This window comes from Schistocerca gregaria, chromosome X (assembly GCF_023897955.1).
Source record: "Schistocerca gregaria isolate iqSchGreg1 chromosome X, iqSchGreg1.2, whole genome shotgun sequence".
NCBI lineage: Eukaryota > Metazoa > Arthropoda > Insecta > Orthoptera > Acrididae > Schistocerca > Schistocerca gregaria.
Genome location: NC_064931.1, coordinates 617,725,669 through 617,744,595, shown reverse-complemented (window position 1 = coordinate 617,744,595; position 18,927 = coordinate 617,725,669). Strand labels below are relative to the sequence as shown.

The 18,927-nt window shown below is 41.4% G+C and overlaps 1 protein-coding gene across 6 annotated transcripts in view; it reads right to left on the bottom strand.

Annotated features, from left to right (window-relative positions):
* LOC126297431 (uncharacterized) overlaps nt 1-18,598 on the bottom strand; it is a 99,382-nt gene extending 80,784 nt beyond the window's left edge. The window contains exons 1-2 of one of the 6 annotated variants that reach the window (XM_049988256.1): nt 18,508-18,592; nt 1,738-1,849 (exon numbers count right to left, since the gene is read on the bottom strand). In XM_049988256.1, coding sequence (XP_049844213.1) covers nt 1,738-1,803 — 66 coding nt within the window. In that variant the 5' untranslated portion in view covers nt 1,804-1,849; nt 18,508-18,592. Of the gene's footprint in view, nt 1-1,693; nt 1,850-18,449 lie in introns of all 6 variants that reach the window. The other 5 variants (XM_049988257.1, XM_049988254.1, XM_049988255.1 and 2 more) reach the window with 5 other exon arrangements.
* Nucleotides 18,599-18,927: the final 329 nt, after the last annotated feature.

Sequence of the window (18,927 nt, the reverse complement as noted above, 5' to 3'; positions counted from 1 at the left end):
CAAATTCAGTTTTCTGACTTTACTTTTTCTCAAGTAAATAACAACAGCATCACTTTTATTATATGCTCTACAGTTGTTGCTAGGTTATAGAATTCTAATTTCAAAGTACAAAATTTCTCTATTGATTTCTGGTGTTCTGTAACAACTACACTCCTGGAAATTGAAATAAGAACACCGTGAATTCATTGTCCCAGGAAGGGGAAACTTTATTGACACATTCCTCGGGTCAGATACATCACATGATCACACTGACAGAACCACAGGCACATAGACACAGGCAACAGAGCATGCACAATTTCGGCACTAGTACAGTGTATATCCACCTTTCGCAGCAATGCAGGCTGCTATTCTCCCATGGAGACGATCGTAGAGATGCTCGATGTAGTCCTGTGGAGCAGCTTGCCATGCCATTTCCACCTGGCGCCTCAGTTGGACCAGTGTTCGTGCTGGACGTGCAGACCGCGTGAGACGACGCTTCATCCAGTCACAAACATGCTCAATGGGGGACAGACCCGGAGATCTTGCTGGCCAGGGTAGTTGACTTACACCTCCTAGAGCACGTTGGGTGGCACGGGATACATGCGGACGTGCATTGTCCTGTTGGAACAGCAAGTTCCCTTGCCAGTCTAGGAATGGTAGAACGATGGGTTCGATGACTGTTTGGATGTACCGTGCACTATTCAGTGTCCCCTCGACGATCACCAGAGGTGTACGGCCAGTGTAGGAGATCGCTCCCCACACCATGATGCCGGGTGTTGGCCCTGTGTGCCTCGGTCGTATGCAGTCCTGATTGTGGCGTTCACCTGCACGGCGCCAAACATGCATACGACCATCATTGGCACCAAGGCAGAAGCGACTCTCATCGCTGAAGACGACACGTCTCCATTCGTCCCTCCATTCACGCCTGTCACGACATCACTGGAGGCGGGCTGCACGATGTTGGGGCGTGAGCGGAAGACGGCCTAACGGTGTGCGGGACCATAGCCCAGCTTCATGGAGACGGTTGCGAATGGTCCTCGCCGATACCCCAGGAGCAACAGTGTCCCTAATTTGCTGGGAAGTGGCGGTGCGGTCCCCTACGGCACTGCGTACGATCCTACGGTCTTGGCGTGCATCCGTGCGTCGCTGCGGTCCGGTCCTAGGTCGATGGGCACGTGCACCTTCCGCCGACCACTGGCGACAACATCGATTTACTGTGGAGACCTCACGCCCCACGTTTTGAGCAATTCGGCGGTACGTCCACCCGGCCTCCCGCATGACCACTATATGCCCTCGCTCAAAGTCCGTCAACTGCACATACGGTTCACGTCCACGCTGTCGCGGCATGCTACCAGTGTTAAAGACTGCGATGGAGCTCCGTATGCCACGGCAAACTGGCTGACACTGACGGCGGTGGTGCACAAATGCTGCACAGCTAGCGCAATTCGACGGCCAACACCGCGGTTCCTGGTGTGTCCGCTGTGCCGTGCATGTGATCATTGCTTGTACAGCCCTCTCGCAGTGTCCGGAGCAAGTATGGTGGGTCTGACACACCGGTGTCAATGTGTTCTTTTTTTCCATTTCCAGGAGTGTATTAAATGTGGAGCCACTCCTGTGATAAATGATTCCAAAGCAACCATTTTATTTGCTATGCCTTCTACATTATAAGGCAAAAATATAGATTACTCTATTTGAAGAATATTGCTTAACTTACATCTAATGATGGACTTAGCCTTGTATTTGATGTGCTGTACATACTGTAAGAACACTTAAACTCTGGTTCTTTTCTTGAGAATGTGGAATATGTTGTTTTATACGTGGCATTTCTCACCCTGAACTTGATATCAGTTACAGAACTGTTCATATGCACCTAAAATAACATATTTAAAAACTTAGTTTTGAAAAACAAAAAAAAGCAGAATTACATATCATCATATTTAGTAACACTGATACGAAAAGACACCGCTTCATGCTACATTAATAACTATCATGAATATTGCTTTCAATACATTAACAAAGGGTGTTGGGTGTAAGTAATATTAAGAAAAAAACACAGCTTATCTTAAGAAGTCTACAGTACAATGTGTGCTTTCATAGGTACAAAATTAAATGCAAGTGAGAATTCAAACTGAAAAAAAAAAACATATTTTGGAACTCAAAACAACTTAGTTCAGCCACATTTGCACTTAAGAGTCACTGCAAATCTCGGAGAGATGCAAATCAATAAGTTGACATATATTCATACAATAATATCATATGGAATAATGTTCTGGGGGTAGCTCATCTTTAAGAAACTCACTATAAAGACCAAAATGCCAAAACTGCCGGAGTTGGTGGTCATATGTGCATGAAGTCAGCTTGCTTGTGTAATAAAATGGTGTGTGTTTCTCCTCCTTTTCCTGATGAAGGTTGTGGCTGAAAGCTTATGTGTAAGTGTCTTTTTATTCTACCTGTCTGCAACTTAACGTGTCATCTTTACAGTAAGTAACAATCTATCTTTTCCGAGATTATTGATATTCCTACCTGGAGTTGCCATTGTTTACTCTTTTGGAAAGAGTCTTCACTGCTCAAGAACATGCTGTAAGAATAATATGTAATGCTCATCAACATTCATCTGCTAGACATCTTTTAAAGGAGGTGGGTATTCTGACTACTGCTTCACAATATATTCATTCTTTCATGAAGTCTGTAGTAAAGAATCCTCTGAAGTTCAAGAAGAACAATGATCTACATAAGTAATGACATTCATTACTCCACTTTAAGGTTCTCTTTAGCAAAAAGAAGGGGTGCACAATGCTGCAACTAAATTTTTTGCTCTCTTTCCCCGTGAAAGTCTGACAGGCAGCAAAGCAAAATTTGAAAACTGAAGAAGTTTCTCCTTGACAACTCCTATTCCATAGGACTGCTATTACTGAATTATGTAAGAGGTGGCGGTTAGGAATTACTAACATCTGTAAAAATAAATAAATAAATAAATCTTATAAATGTTAAGCACATAGCCATATTTACAAATTAATTTGTGCTGTGAATGTAAAATGACTCATTATGCATCACTAGGATTTATCGTGCAAAATGATCCATGTAACTAATAACTAACTAGAGACCTTACGATTATATTAGGAAAAGCATACAGGAGACTTCCAGTGACATACACCCAAAATGATACTCTTATTCACTACATTCTCTTCACAGAACCAATAAAAACTAAGCTTCTACTGCAGTCTGTACACAACTAGTCTTTTTCATAATTCATATCTGTGTTTTACATTCAGTTCGGTTGCTGAATTACGGGTTCAATTAGATCTGACTTACCTTCCTGTCTCACAAGTTAGTACTTTATGTATTTCAGTAACAGAGAACAGTTAATTCATATATTTATTTTTGTGTATGGAGGTTGTCAAGCTGGTTGGATTGTGTCATTATGTAACGTCACAAATCCATAGTCTTTTAGAGCCTTCTGGTGGAATACCTTAGGTGCAGAATGAGGAAGGGAAGGTGGTACAGGAAAGTGGGAGATGTGGCGGTTTACTTGCAAAACAAAGTCGGGCAAGTCAGGAGGCATAGTCGATGATTCTTGGAATACAGTCAGTGGGCAGGGAGAGTACTTGGCTGTTCAAAATTTCAGCAACTGATGCCCCCGCATTGCATCTGTATGCCATATACACTCTCTGGAGTACCCATGCCAGTGCCTCTGTCCAGCTTCCGCTGTGGCACATGAGACTTTTTAAGGTGTGACACCATGGCACAGTGAGCCCATTGCTCTGTGGATGATATTCTGTTCCAAATGGATGAGTGTCACCCACGTTGCGCGGCTCAGGAAAAAGACCCAATTCAAACTGCCGACCTTGATTGGTTGTTATATACATGTGGTAACTGATGCTTTGTCTGTGGATTCTGCTGTAATGTCCTAAAGCGATACCGCTTCTACCCATCAAGTGATGCAGTTGGTCACTGACAGGGTCTACCAATAGCCATTGGAGATAAGTAGTGAACCCATGAGATAGGCATGCACATTCTGAAAATGTCCTTTTCTGACTTGGAAGTGACCTAGGGATGGCTGAGTGTGGCATAATACCTTGCTTTTTGTGTCACGGAAAGTACACATAATTCCAAAGCTTACAATTCTTCTTCACACTAAGCCATACAAAGTGATTTTTCATTGTTGGGTACTTAGTTAAGTGGCAGAAGCTGTTTCGTAAAGTGCACAGCTCCATTGTTGTGGCCTGCAGAGGGGGCATGGCTTGTGACATCTGTGACAGAGTGCCCATTAGAAGTATGAGTCAAAACACCATCATACAGATCAGGAACCAGTCAGAAGTTTCTAAGGAAGTCTCTGCTAAGTACTGGCTCACTAAAATTTGCAACAATGGATGTCATCAACACCCAGGTCCAGCGTGCAGGTCTGAGATCCATAGAGTTAGATTATTGAGTCATTTGCCCTGCAAAGTTAGGTGGCTGAACAGGCAGGCTTCTGGGATGGAGAAGAGGGCAGCGAAGTAAATGCTTCTAATCCAGAATCGACCAGAAACCATTGGCCACTGATGCGATCAAGAATGAAGAGTCTTTTTTCCTTTATTAGAGTGAGGCAGGAGAGAGCCAACATCATCATTCCAAGGGTTTAAGCAGCATAGATATCCACCACAATTCAGTGCACCTTCTGTGAACCGTGCCTCAAGTTTCAGTAGTTGCATGGTGGACAACAGTTGCGAGCAGTGTCACCAAATCGTGTATGGTACCAGTAGAAGTGCTTCTATGAAGGTGTGGCACAGTTGGTGGGTGGGGTGGTGTTTGTTGTGATGGTGCATACGTCATCAGTCTGGCCAATCGTGGTGACATCAGAGTTGGTGGAGGGAGGATGAGATTGGCTCGGCTTGTGGTAGGTGAGATGTTGGCGAGATCGGCTTGAGTCACAGTAGGCTACAGGTTAGGAGAGATTGGCTTGTCTAGTGGTAGGCAAGAGGTTGGTTGTACTCCCATTGCGGCTCCAAATCACATTCAATGCCAGTGTTGTCTGCACTATTAATACATTGTGTATGTTGAATGATGGAAAATAATCTCTACACAAGTTTGATGTCTGTGTTGAGCAACCTTTGCTCACTGGCAGCCGTAACCAGTTGAACTGGCAGGGGAGGCTCGACAACCCCTAATGTCCATAATATGTGGTTGGGCATGAAGTGCAAATCTATTTTAGTGCACAACCAATGCCATAGCTTTGACAGAATCATGTGCTTTAAATCTTCATTGGAAATTATGTGGTGTAACAGTTCTTCCAGAGTGTGGGTGAGGTGGTGGAGAAGTGCAACTTTAGCAGCCTTTGGATGACATCATATGCAGAAAATATGTTCTCCACACTGCCAAACCAGAGACCTAGTTAAACTGTCCAAAAAGGTGGCAGCTTAGGATGAGTCCCTGGTCCAATGGGTTGCCGTGGTAACGTGTAGAGTAATAACAGCAGTGCATTTTGACTCCATATGTGGAAAGACGTGATGTGCAGCAGGAAAGTTGGAAGACAATGCAGCCAGCTGCATAAGGCACAGAGCAAATGGATGACACCTCAGCCAAAGCAAACAAATGTGACTCCAACCGGTCACATTGGTGTGGTGTGAAAGTAGCCCAGTTTGCGAGCGTAGTGGAGTCCATTGTGAAATCAGTGAGTAGGTTATCCAGAGCACTCCAGTTTTCAGAGTTTGATCACTGTTGTTAAGTTTTTATTTATTTATACATGTCCAGAACATAACATATTAAATATAACTTATAGTACATAGCATATCATACATAGCATATCATACATAGCACATCATACACAGCATATATATTACAAGTATTACAGAGAATATGTGCGTCTTTATATTCCATGTGCTGCCCAGTATTCCGCTGCACAGACTGCCTTATCATTGGCGATAATCAGATCGTCCATGGACACAGGTTCCGACAGTTTCCTGCAGTTGAGTAGGTGCTGATGGTCTTGAGGTTCACCACATTCACATAGTTCGTCCCCTGAGATGTATCCCCATTTCTTCATGTTCTCCTTACATCAAGATACGCCAGTTCTAAGTCTATTGAGTACCTTCCATGTTGTGTATGGGAGATAATGACCTATAGCAAGTTCTTCCTTGGGGTTGTCCCAATACATCTCTGATGATGAGCTACACCAGAGTTGTATCCTATGGTCTGCAGGTGATGTTTGGATTGGTCGCGTTGTCTGGAGAAAACTCGACTTGAGTCTTGGCATTTGATGTTCGCATCCAAACAGGGGGTGTCTCTGATCTGTCTCCTGCTTCTTTCTTTCCACTTTAGCTACTGTTCTCCTTCGGATGTCTGGCGGTGCTACGCCCATGAGGTGGTAGATTTTGTCAACAGGGGTTGCCCGCAAGCAGCCGGTTACAATTCGTCCTGTTTCATTTAGGGCAATATTTACCTGTTTTGCATGGCTGGAGTTCTGCCATACAGGTGCTGCATATTCAGCAGTGGAGAAGCACAAAGCGAGGGCAGATGTGCGGAGGACCTGTGGGTGTGCTCCCCAGTTGTTGCCAGTCAGTCTCCTAATCTACATCCATACTCCGCAAGCCACCTGACAGTGTGTGGCGGAGGGTACCCTGAGTACCTCTATCGGTTCTCCCTTCTATTCCAGTCTCGTATTGTACGTGGAAAGAAGGACTGTCGGTATGCTTCTGTGTGGGCTCTAATCTCTCTGATTTTATCCTCATGGTCTCTTCGCGAGATATACGTAGGAGGGAGCAATATACTGCTTGACTCTTCGGTGAAGGTATGTTCTGGAAACTTTAACAAAAGCCCGTACCGAGCTACTGAGCGTCTCTCCTGCAGAGTCTTCCACTGGAGTTTATCTATCATCTCCGTAACGCTTTCGCAATTACTAAATGATCCTGTAACGAAGCGCACTGCTCTCCGTTGGATCTTCTCTATCTCTTCTATCAACCCTACCTGGTGCGGATCCCACACTGCTGAGCAGTATTCAAGCATTGGGTGCACAAACGTACTGTAACCTACTTCCTTTGTTGTCGGATTACATTTCCTTAGGATTCTTCCAATGAATCTCAGTCTGGCATCTGCTTTACCGACAATCAACTTTATATGATCATTCCATTTTAAATCACTCCTAATGCGTACTCCCAGATAATTTATGGAATTAACTGCTTCCAGTTGCTGACCTGCTATTTTGTAGCTAAATGATAAGGGACCTATCTTTCTATGTATTCGCATCATATTACACTTGTCTACATTGAGATTCAATTGCCATTCCGTGCACCATGCGTCAATTCGCTGCAGGTCCTCCTGCATTTCAGTACAATTTTCCATTGTTGCAACCTCTTGATACACCACAGCATCATCTGCAAAAAGCCTCAGTGAACTTCCAATGTCATCCACCAGGTCATTTATGTATATTGTGAATAGCAACGGTCCTATGACACTCCCCTGCGGCACACCTGAAATCACTCTTACTTCGGAAGACTTCTCTCCATTGAGAATGACATGCTGCATTCTGTTATCTAGGAACTCCTCAATCCAATTACACAATTGATCTGATAGTCCATATGCTCTTACTTTGTTCATTAAACGACTGTGGGGAACTGTGTCAAACGCCTTGCGGAAGTCAAGAAACACAACATCTACCTGTGAACCCGTGTCTAAGGCCCTCTGAGTCTCGTGGACTAATAGCGCGAGCTGGGTTTCACACGACCGTCTTTTTCGAAACCCATGCTGATTCCAACAGAGTAGATTTCTAGTCTCCAGAAAAGACATTATTCTCGAACATAATATGTGTTCCAAAATTCTACAACTGATCGACGTTAGAGATATAGGTCTATAGTTCTGCACATCTGTTCGACGTCCCTTCTTGAAAACGGGGATGACCTGTGCCCTTTTCCAATCCTTTGGAACGCTTCGCTCTTCTAGAGACCTACGGTACACCGCTGCAAGAAGGGGGGCAAGTTCCTTCGCGTACTCTGTGTAAAATCGAACTGGTATCTCATCAGGACCAGCGGCCTTTCCTCTTTTGAGCGATTTTAATTGTTTCTCTATCCCTCTGTCGTCTACTTCGATATCTACCATTTTGTCAACTGTGCGACAATCTAGAGAAGGAACTACAGTGCAGTCTTCCTCTGTGAAACAGCTTTGGAAAAAGACATTTAGTATTTCGGCCTTTAGTCTGTCATCCTCTGTTTCAGTACCATTTTGGTCACAGAGTATCTGGACATTTTGTTTTGATCCACCTACCGCTTTGACATAAGACCAAAATTTCTTAGGATTTTCTGCCAAGTCAGTACATAGAACTTTACTTTCAAATTCATTGAAAGCCTCTCGCATAGCCCTCCTCACACTACATTTCGCTTCGCGTAATTTTTGTTTGTCTGCAAGGCTTTGGCTATGTTTATGTTTGCTGTGAAGTTCCCTTTGCTTCCGCAGCAGTTTTCTAACTCGGTTGTTGTACCACGGTGGCTCTTTCCCATCTCTTACGATCTTGCTTGGCACATACTCATCTAACGCATATTGTACCATGGTTTTGAACTTTGTCCACTGATCCTCAACACTATCTGCACTTGAGACAAAACTTTTGTGTTGAACCGTCAGGTACTCTGTAATCTGCTTTTTGTCACTTTTGCTAAACAGAAAAATCTTCCTACCTTTTTTAATATTTCTATTTACGGCTGAAATCATCGATGCAGTAACCACTTTATGATCGCTGATTCCCTGTTCTGTATTAACTGATTCAAATAGTTGGGGGCTGGTTGTCACCAGAAGGTCTAATATGTTATCACCACGAGTCGGTTCTCTGTTTAACTGCTCAAGGTAGTTTTCAGATAAAGCACTTAAAAATATTTCACTGGATTCTTTGTCCCTGCCACCCGTTATGAACGTTTGAGTCTCCCAGTCTGTATCCGGCAAATTAAAATCTCCACCCAGAACTATAATATGGTGGGGAAATCTACTCGAAATATTTTCCAAATTATTCTTCAGGTGCTCAGCCACAACAGCTGCTGAGCCCGGGGGCCTATAGAGACATCCAATTACCATGTCTGAGCCTGCTTTAACCCTGACCTTCACCCAAATCATTTCACAATTCGAATCTCCGTCAATTTCCTTCGATACTATTGCACTTCTTATCGCTATAAACACACCTCCCCCTTCACTCTCCAGCCTATCTCTGCGGTATACATTCCAATCAGAGTTTAGGATTTCATTACTGTTTACGTCTGGTTTCAGCCAACTTTCTGTTCCTAGTACTATATGGGCGTTGTGACCGTTTATTAATGAGAGCAGTTCTGGGACCTTTCTATAGACGCTCCTGCAGTTTACTATTAGCACATTAATATTGTTATTCCTTGTTGCATTTTGCCTACTCCTGCCTTGCCGCGTCTCAGGAGGCGTCTTGTCGGGCCTAGGGAGGGAATTCTCTAACCTAAAAAAACCCCATGTGCACTCCACACGTACTCCGCTACCCTCGTAGCCGCTTCCGGCGTGTAGTGCACGCCTGACCTATTCAGGGGGACCCTACATTTCTCCACCCGATAATGTTCCTAGCACTGACTTTCATTTTTGTATCTGTATAGTGGTCCTTGAAGGTGAGGGACCGGTCCAACTTCATTCCGAGGTACTCTGGGGTGTCACAGTGGGCCAGCTGTTGGCCTCTCCACGTTATTCTCAGTTTCCTCCATGCCTCTCTGTTCCGTAAGTGAAATGCACACACTTGTGTTTTGGAGGGGTTTGGCTTCAGGTAGTTGCTATCGTAGTAGTTAGATAATGCCTCAAGACTTGTTGTGAGTTTTTCTTCCACCTCCAAGTGCGTCATTATCACTTTTGATAAGTCGAGGTGTATGGAGGAAGTTATGTATAACACCAGATATGGATCTCCTCAATTACTTGTGATTTCTTCTTTCTGTTGATGTTTATTTGTTCATTTTTTCATTCTGCTGACACCTCTGGTTTGACTGAAAGTTCCTCTGAACTTGCCCTTTCCTTTCTCTTGAGAACCCCCCAAAGATCTTAATTCTGGTTGTAACATTTTCCATGTTTTTGGAGATACAGGTATAAGAATCACTGAACATACACATCTGGTTTGTTGATTCCATCATGAAGAAGTGGTTCCTATGACTGTCCCAAGTGACAAAATTTGCATCACCCACATAAACAGTATGTTTTTTTTTCTTTTTTACAATCAGATTCCCCTTTCTCAATACTCCCTTGACCACATGAAGTAACTAGGTACAGCCAGCTGTTTAATGGAGGTAAAAGTAAACCTGCATTCTAACTTCAGTAGAGACCAGTGTCTGTAAAACATGCACAGGATATTTTGGTTTGTGTATAGTATTAAATCTGAAGAATTGATTTACACTGCAGTAATATCATTTGAATGTTCAGCCACCATAATGAGAGACAAAACATTGAAAATCTGCGTTACTGTGGTACCCTACAGTCATCAACAGCAGCTGGTCACTGTTACCTACAAATTAAGACTTATAGATACCCTGGGAAGGATACAACAGAACTGCACATAGTATTTTTGGAGGCAAACGAAGGACTGTACCAACCAACACAATATAAAATGTGTCCACATGTGCAATTTAACCTCTAAGCATTATGAATAACAGTGGAAACCTCCCAGCACTGTGCTACATCAAGAAAGTAGGCAAGGGAACCTCTGGAATGGAACCTAAACCAATGGCAGTGGGTTCACTTCACTGATGGTTGCAGGATTTGTCAGACACCAGATGATGGTCACTGAAGAGTGTGGAGGTGGCAAAATATTAATGCATGTATCAGCGACCCAGTTTGAGCTCAGCAGGGAAATGGGTCAGTCACATTTTTTGCCAGTATCACATACAGATGTTGGCTGCCTCACATCAGTACTGAGAATGTTTTTTATTCCAGTCTTTGATCACAATATCAATTCTTTTGATGATGACCAGTTTCAGTCAGTAATGACCATCCTTAGATCTACAATATAAAAATATATACACCTAGTGAGCAGTGTGTCTTTCAGTACAATACAGCATTACGTAGAAACCAATTGTGATACAGTAAAAAACCAATACAGTTACCCATTTAAAATTATTAAAAGGAAATATATAAAGATAATAGGTCTGACACTTTTATGGTGAATTTACAGTCAAAAATTAATATACGTATACATTGCCTGTAGCAACCTATAAATTACCTGTGAAAGGTAAAATGTCTATGTGACAGCTGAAGAAAAGAAAGATCTATGATCAGCGCCCTCTGTTGGGTCAGCCGCCAGCATGTTATGTAAGAACTTAACTACTAGAGGGCTTTACATTCATTGTGATATGTCTCCCACAGAAAATGTTTAAACAACATATTAACAGTCAATAAATAAAATTATCTAGTCTGGCCATACAATCCACGAATAGGTAGGACATAATTAGTTACAGGATTAGGGCAATGAATATATGGAAGTAAGGCGAATGCCTACTCTTCTCAAAATTAATCATCAAGGAAGGCTAGGTATAAATACGCAAGGCATTATTTGGTTATCGTAGTACATTATCAAACAAGGCAAAGTAGGCTTTGGGCACAAAATCGCTTTGTCCATATTTTTATACAGTAGATCTGAGGATGGTCATTACTGACTGAAACCGGTCATCATCATATTGTGATCAAAGACTGGAATAAAAAACATTTGACATTATTGGATCACTGTTTATATATGCGACAATGTCACAGTTGGTGAGTACTGAGAATAATTTGAGGGCTGTAGAGTAAAGCCCTATAGTAAACATTTCGGCAATTAATTTCTCAATCAAAGAAAATGATGCACAACCATTCTGCACCTACCTCATGAACACCTTTTGTTAAGAGGCAGTAGTTAATGGGACACATCACTTGCAGTATCTGCTGACATGAACTCATAGTTCAGCTCAGGACAGCCATTGTCCAACAGTGGAACAGGCTTTAATGTCTCAACCACATTGTGGACAGCAAACCAAGGAGGACCCAAGTTTGCTACAGTGCATACAGTGGAGGTACATGGTACTGAATGTTACTCAATGGCATATTTTGTTTTGCACTTTCAAACAGACAGCATTTATTTTTATTATTGTTTTGCTTTCATTTTACAGTTTTTTTTTCCCCTTCACAATGGTTATTCTCTCATTCCTCACTTTTCTTTAATATAAACTCACATACAGTTGAAGAAATGTAATACCTATTTTGAGTAGTTTATATTGATATGATGGTCTAAAAATTCTTAGTCTGCAGAATTTATTTCTAAATGAGAACCATATATTAAAGCCTCATCAGGCTCTGATGCTTTTCCATCTCCTTCATATTAATGTTACTGTTGTTGTGGTTTTCAGTCCTGAGATTGGTTTGATGCGACTCTCCATGCTACTCTATCCTGTGCAAGCTTCATCACCTCCCAGGTCTTACTTCAACCTACATCCTTCTGAATCTGCTTAGTGTATTCATCTCTAGGTCTCCCTCTATGGTTTTTACCCTCCACACTGCCCTCCAATGCTAAATTTGTGATCCCTTGATGCCTCAGTACATGTCCTATCAACCGGTCCCTTCTTCGTGTCAAGTTGTGCCACAAACTCCTCCCCAATTACTTTTTAATGTTACTTCATGGGGGCAAAGATGGACAGTAGATTGGGGGTAGGGATGGGAAGAGGGGGGGGGGGGCAGTGGGAAGCAGGGGGTGGGGGAGAGGGGGGTAGGGAGAAAACGATAGGTAGTTACTCATCATGAAGCTGGAATTGGAACACAGTTGCAGACAGGCACAATGAAAAGGCTGTTACATAATAAGCTTTTAACCAAAGCCTTCTTCGGAAAAGAAAGGAAAACACACACAACATGCACACAAGTGGGTACATGTAACTGCTATCTCCAGCCACTCTGGCCAAACTGCAAGTCCGCAAATGGTGCACTGAACACAACAGTTGCAGACTTGCAGTGGTGCCTAAGCAGCTGTAGGTAGTGGTTGTGGTGTTGTGTGTGTGTGTGTGTGTGTGTGTGTGTGTGTGTGTGTGTGTGTGTGTGTGTGTGTTAGAGAGAGAGAGAGAGAGAGAGAGAGAGAGAGAGAGAGAGAGAGTGAGAGAGAGAGAGATGAAGAAACTGACAAAATGTATGATGAGATAAAAGAAATTATTCAGGTAGTGAAAGGAGACGAAAATTTAATAGCCATGGGTGACTGGAATTCAACAGTAGGAAAAGGAAGAGAAGGAAACATAGTAGGTGAATATGGACTGGGGCTAAGAAATGAAAGAGGACGCCGCCTGGTAGAATTTTGCACAGAACACAACTTAAACATAGCTACCACTTGGTTCAAGAATCATGAAAGAAGGTTGTATACCTGAAAGAACCCTGGAGATACTAGAAGGTTTCAGATAGATTATATAATGATAAGACAGAGATTTAGGAAGCAGGTTTTAAATTGTAAGACATTTCCAGGGGCAGATGTGGACTCTGACCACAATCTGTTGGTTATGACCTGTAGATTAAAACTGAAGAAACTGCAAAAAGGTGGGAATTTAAGGAGATGGGACCTGGATAAACTGAAAGAACCAGAGGTTGTACAGAGTTTCAGGGAGAGCATAAGGGAACAATTGACAGGAATGGGGGAAAGAAATACAGTAGAAGAAGAATGGGTAGCTTTGAGGGATGAAGTAGTGAAGGCAGCAGAGGATCAATTAGGTAAAAAGACGAGGGCTAGTAGAAATACTTGGGTAACAGAAGTGATACTGAATTTAATTGATGAAAGGAGAAAATACAAAAATGCAGTAGATGAAGCAGGCAAAAAGGAATACAAACGTCTCAAAAATGAGATCGACAGGAAGTGCAAAATGGCTAAGCAGGGATGGCTAGAGGACAAATGTAAAGATATAGAGGCTTATCTCATGAGGGGTAAGATAGATACTTCCTACAGGAAAATTAAAGAGACCTTTAGAGAAAAGAGAACAATTTTCATGAATATCAAGAGCTCAGATGGAAACCCAGTTGTAAGGAAAGAAGGGAAAGCATAAAGGTGGAAGGAATATATAGAGGGACTATACAGGTGCGATGTTCTTGAGGACAATATTATGGAATTGGAAGAGGATGTAGATGAAGAGGAAATGGGAGATATGATAATGCACGAAGAGTTCGACAGAGCACTGAAAGACCTGTGTCGAAACAAGGCCCCGGGAGTAGACAACATTCCATTATAACTACTCATATCCTTGGGAGAGCCAGTCCTGACAAAATTCTACCGTGTATGAGACAGGCGAAATAACCTCACACTTCAAGAATAATATAATAATTCCAATCCCAAAAAAAGCAGGTGTTGACAGATGTGTAAATTACCGAACAATCAGTTTGTCAAGTCACAGCTGCAAACTACTAACCCGAATTCTTTACAGACGAATGGAAAAACTGGTAGAAGCCGACCTCGGGGAAGATCAGTTTGGATCCCGTAGAAATATTGGAGCATGTGAGGCAATACTGACCCTACGGCTTAGCTTAGAAGCTAGATTAAGGAAAGACAAACATACATTTCTAGCATTTGTAGACTTAGAGAAAGTTTTTGACTATGTTGACTGGAATACTCTCTTTCAAATTCTGAAGGTTGCAGGGGTAAAATACGGGAAGCGAAAGGCTATTTACAATTAGTACAGACACCAGATGGCAGTTATAAGAGTCGAGGGACATGAAAGGGAAGCAGTGGTTGGGAAGGGAGTGAGACAGGGTTGTAGTCTCTCCCTGTTGTTATTCAATCTGTATATTGTGCGAGCAGTGAAGGAAACAAAAGAAAAATTCGGAGTAGGTATTAAAATCCATGGAGAAGGAATAAAAATTTAAGGTTCGCCGATGACATTGTAATTCTGTCAGACAGCAAAGGACTTGGAAGAGCAGTTGAACAGAATGGATAGTGTCTTGAAGGGAGGATATAAGATGAACATCAACAAAAGCAAAATGAGGCCAATGGAATGTAGTCGAATTAAGTCGGGTGATGTGGAGGGAATTAGATTAGGAAATGAGACACTTAAAGTAGTAAAGGAATTATGCTATTTGGTGAGTGAAATAACTGATGATGATCAAAGTAGAGATGATATAAAATGTAGATTGGCAATGGCAAGGAAAGCGTTTCTGAAGAATAGAAATTTGTTAACATTGAGTATAGATTTAAGTGTCAGGAAGTCGTTCCTGAAAGTATTTGTATGGAGTGTAGCCATATATGGAAGTGAAACATGGACGATAAATAGTTTAGACAAGAAGAGAATAGAAGCTTTCGAAATGTGGTGCTACAGAAGAATGCTGAAGATTAGATGGTAGATCACATAACTAATGAGGGCGTATTGAATAGAATTGGGGAGAAGAGGAGTTTGTGGCACAACTTGACTAGAAGAAGGGATCGGTTGGTAGGACATGTTCTGAGGCATCAAGGGATCACCAATTTAGTATTGGAGGGTAAAAATCGTAGAGGGAGACCAAAAGATGAACACACTAAGCTGATTTAGAAGGATGTAGGCTACAGCAGGTACTGGGAGATGAAGAAGCTTGCACAGGATAGAGTAGCATGGAGAGCTGCATCAAATCAGTCTCAGGACTGAAGACAACAACAACGACAACAACAACAGCAACATGTTATTTACATTTGTTTGTGAGTGTAATGAGTGGTGTCACGGTCACCATATTGTATATGCTTGAAGTATAGGTGTTCACCACCTTGATGAGGAAACAGGTCAAAGCACACTCGTGGAATAGCAACTTTCAGCAGTCCCAGCATTTCCATTAGAAGTAGTTGTTCATATATCACTGATAACTATAAATCACAAATAAAATCCATCCTTGACTGTTTTTACTCATGCCAGCAACATTATGGAGCACATAAAAAAGAAAAAAACAGGATCTTCCAAAAAATCTTCATGTGGAAAAATGCTATTAAAGTAACAATACTGTTGAAGAAGGAGGAGAGAGAAAATCTTGAGATTTACTATCCCATGAGTCTCTTCCCACATCTTTATAGCCCAACTGACGAAGTTTGTAGCCAATCTGTACAAGTATAGCACCTGTTACCCAAACCCAAATTAAAAACAAGAATGTTCCAGAAGAAGATACAATAACAAGTGAAATGCTGAAACCAGGAGATTAAGATCTGCTAGAAGATGTAAAAATATTCACAAATAAGCGTACTGACTTTGTCGGAAAATACCAAACATGCGGAATTGTGCTATTGAAGTAATAATACCATTAAAGAAGGGAGAGAGAGAAAATCTTGAGATTTACCATCCCATGAGTCTTTTCGCACATCTTTATAAGCAACTGATGAAGTTTGTAGCCAATCAACTCATAAGGACAACAACTGGATCTCTATTTCTACTGCAACAACACATATCTTGCATTAGTTTACTATTATAAGGCATTTGATTCAGTGGAGACGTGGGCAGTAATGAAAGCCCTCAGAAATGGCAGTGTAAATCTCTTAAAACATATTTGTGAACACACAATGTCCATGGTAGTAGTGGATGGTGATATTTTTTTAACTGGCAAAATCCCGGTAGCTAAAGGTGTTTGCCTATGGGGGTAAAATACCAACTAAACTGCTTACTCTAGCCAAGGAAGATCTAAGTATTCAAAAATTTTGACTGGGCCTGTAGAGGGATCAAAATCGATGGTCAGTCACGGAATCATTTCTAATTTGCTATTGACATCATGGTCATAAGTGAAGACTTAACAGAATGAACAACTGTGACTCAACAACTGGAAGTTGCCTCTGCAGCAGCTGGTTTGGAGATGGGTATAGGGACAACAAAAGAACCTTATCTGGGCATCCAACCAGTTAAAATTGACCATGAAGCTATTGAAGTCTTCCTGAAGAAATCTGCCTTCATCATAAACTTTAGCTATGGAATGCCAACAAAAATCCAGAAATTCCACAAATAATATATCTAAATTGGCAACATTCATAAAGCTTCACTCCATCCAGACCAAAATGGACACTCCACTGAACCTAAGCACTAAAGTGTAGAATACCTGTGTCCTACCAGTAATAACTTATGATGTAGAGACATCTGCTCTGTAAAAGGAGTGCTAAAAATTTATAGTGTGTGCAAAGGTCAATGGAGAGACAGGTACTGGGCATCTGCCCCAGGAACCAGATTATGAACGAGATCATCAGAAGAATAATTTGGATAAAAAAAACATCCCTGAGAGAGTTACCAGTTAGAATGGAAATAGACTACTCACATGGCAAGGCAAAACGCAAACATACAGACCAATAACTTGGTTCACTGAAGACCTTGGCAACACAAAAGCTGCACTGGAGGAATCCAGGAGAGGGCTCAATGATATCAAGTGGATGCATGGAACACAGTAAAAACAGCTAAGTGATGTCTGAAATCATGGAGAGATCTCCTTTGAGTTATGGCTGGATGATGGGGGAGGAAGAGGTGGAGGCTTCAGTCTGTCTGGAACCACACACATCCAAACACCACTCAACAAAAAGCCAGATGTATATCATATTCTGAAAGCTGCAGTGATGATACTGTCTTCAACATCACATATAAGTCTATGGCATAGATCTTGTCTTACCCACTGCTGAGTATTGCATGACCGTTTTCCCATACACAAGTACATCTAGAGTTAACTGTGAATCCTTTATCCTATATATAGTTGTTCATTTAAGGTATTCTATGATTGTACAGTTAAGGAAGTGAACTGTATACTTTTGAATCCAAAGGTTGCATCAAAGTACAACCTTTTATATTTTGGTAAGATATTTTCGAAAATATTTTTTTTATAGATTTTGCTCTAGGCCTATATTATAATGAGTAAGTTTTAGTTGTATCTAATGTTACCCCATAGGTTTACCAAATGATTTTCGATCAATGAATACAACTGGCCTCTCACAGTTAGTTATCTAGGTGTCCGGCGATGTACAGATCACGATAATACATCTCACTCTACATTATAAGTAATCATTAATTTAATAAAAAAATTCATTGAATGTGTCGATCCAATCTGAAGACCAATAAAATATAGTGCGCACATTGTGTTTAGCTCTCTGGATCCTATACATCACGTCTCATAAAAATATTTTTCACGTGAAAGAGTGAGAAGGTTCACACTTTTTTTTTTTAAAAAAAAAGGAAAATAGTATTAAATATTTCTACATGTATATCTGCTCGTGTACGAAGCTTTTATAATACCATGATGATCGGTATTATTATGGAAACAAATTTATATAAACATTAATGTGTGCAAGACTGTGCATTCTTTTACGGGCGCAACAAGGCACACGGCATTAACGGCATTCGACGGTACATTTTATATGCGAGACAATCGTATTTATATGAAAATGATTTTTAGGTGTGAATCGCTGTTCTCACTCTTGGATAAAAATAATACCTGTTGCGCCACAGGTTTATGCAGAACTGGAAAACAGTAACAAAAAAGGACAAAGACTCATTCAAAGCGAACACACTCAATTTATCATTGAAACAGTAAAAGTACAGTACCTATGAATATTTTCTTGATTATTTCTCTCCTACATGCTAAACACTACCACATACGTACAAGTGTAAAGCGGCAAATGTTCGGCAAAGTCTTAAACTTCAGTCATTGCGACATACATAAACAAAAACACTCTAGACTAAATGTCAAAGATAATAAACACATGCCCATGTCCACCAAATACAGAGATTGTGCGCTTGCTGTCAAACCAAAGAGAGAGCGCAAGTGCCTTACGCAATTATCTCTATACATTTTTAAGTACAGGTTTGCAGATCGGAAACTGACACCACCTGACCTTCCATTCTAGTTCTAGTCCCTAGTCTCTCTGCTAAGTTACCTTTTTATCGAAGTCTTTCTTTGCTCTATTATTTAATTATTGCTGTTGCAATTTTTTCGTTGTTCTTTCCTGTTGTTACTACGCTGTTGCTGTTTTGTATTTATTGTTTTCTGAGAATAATAGTGCATCTATCGAAGACACTGCTT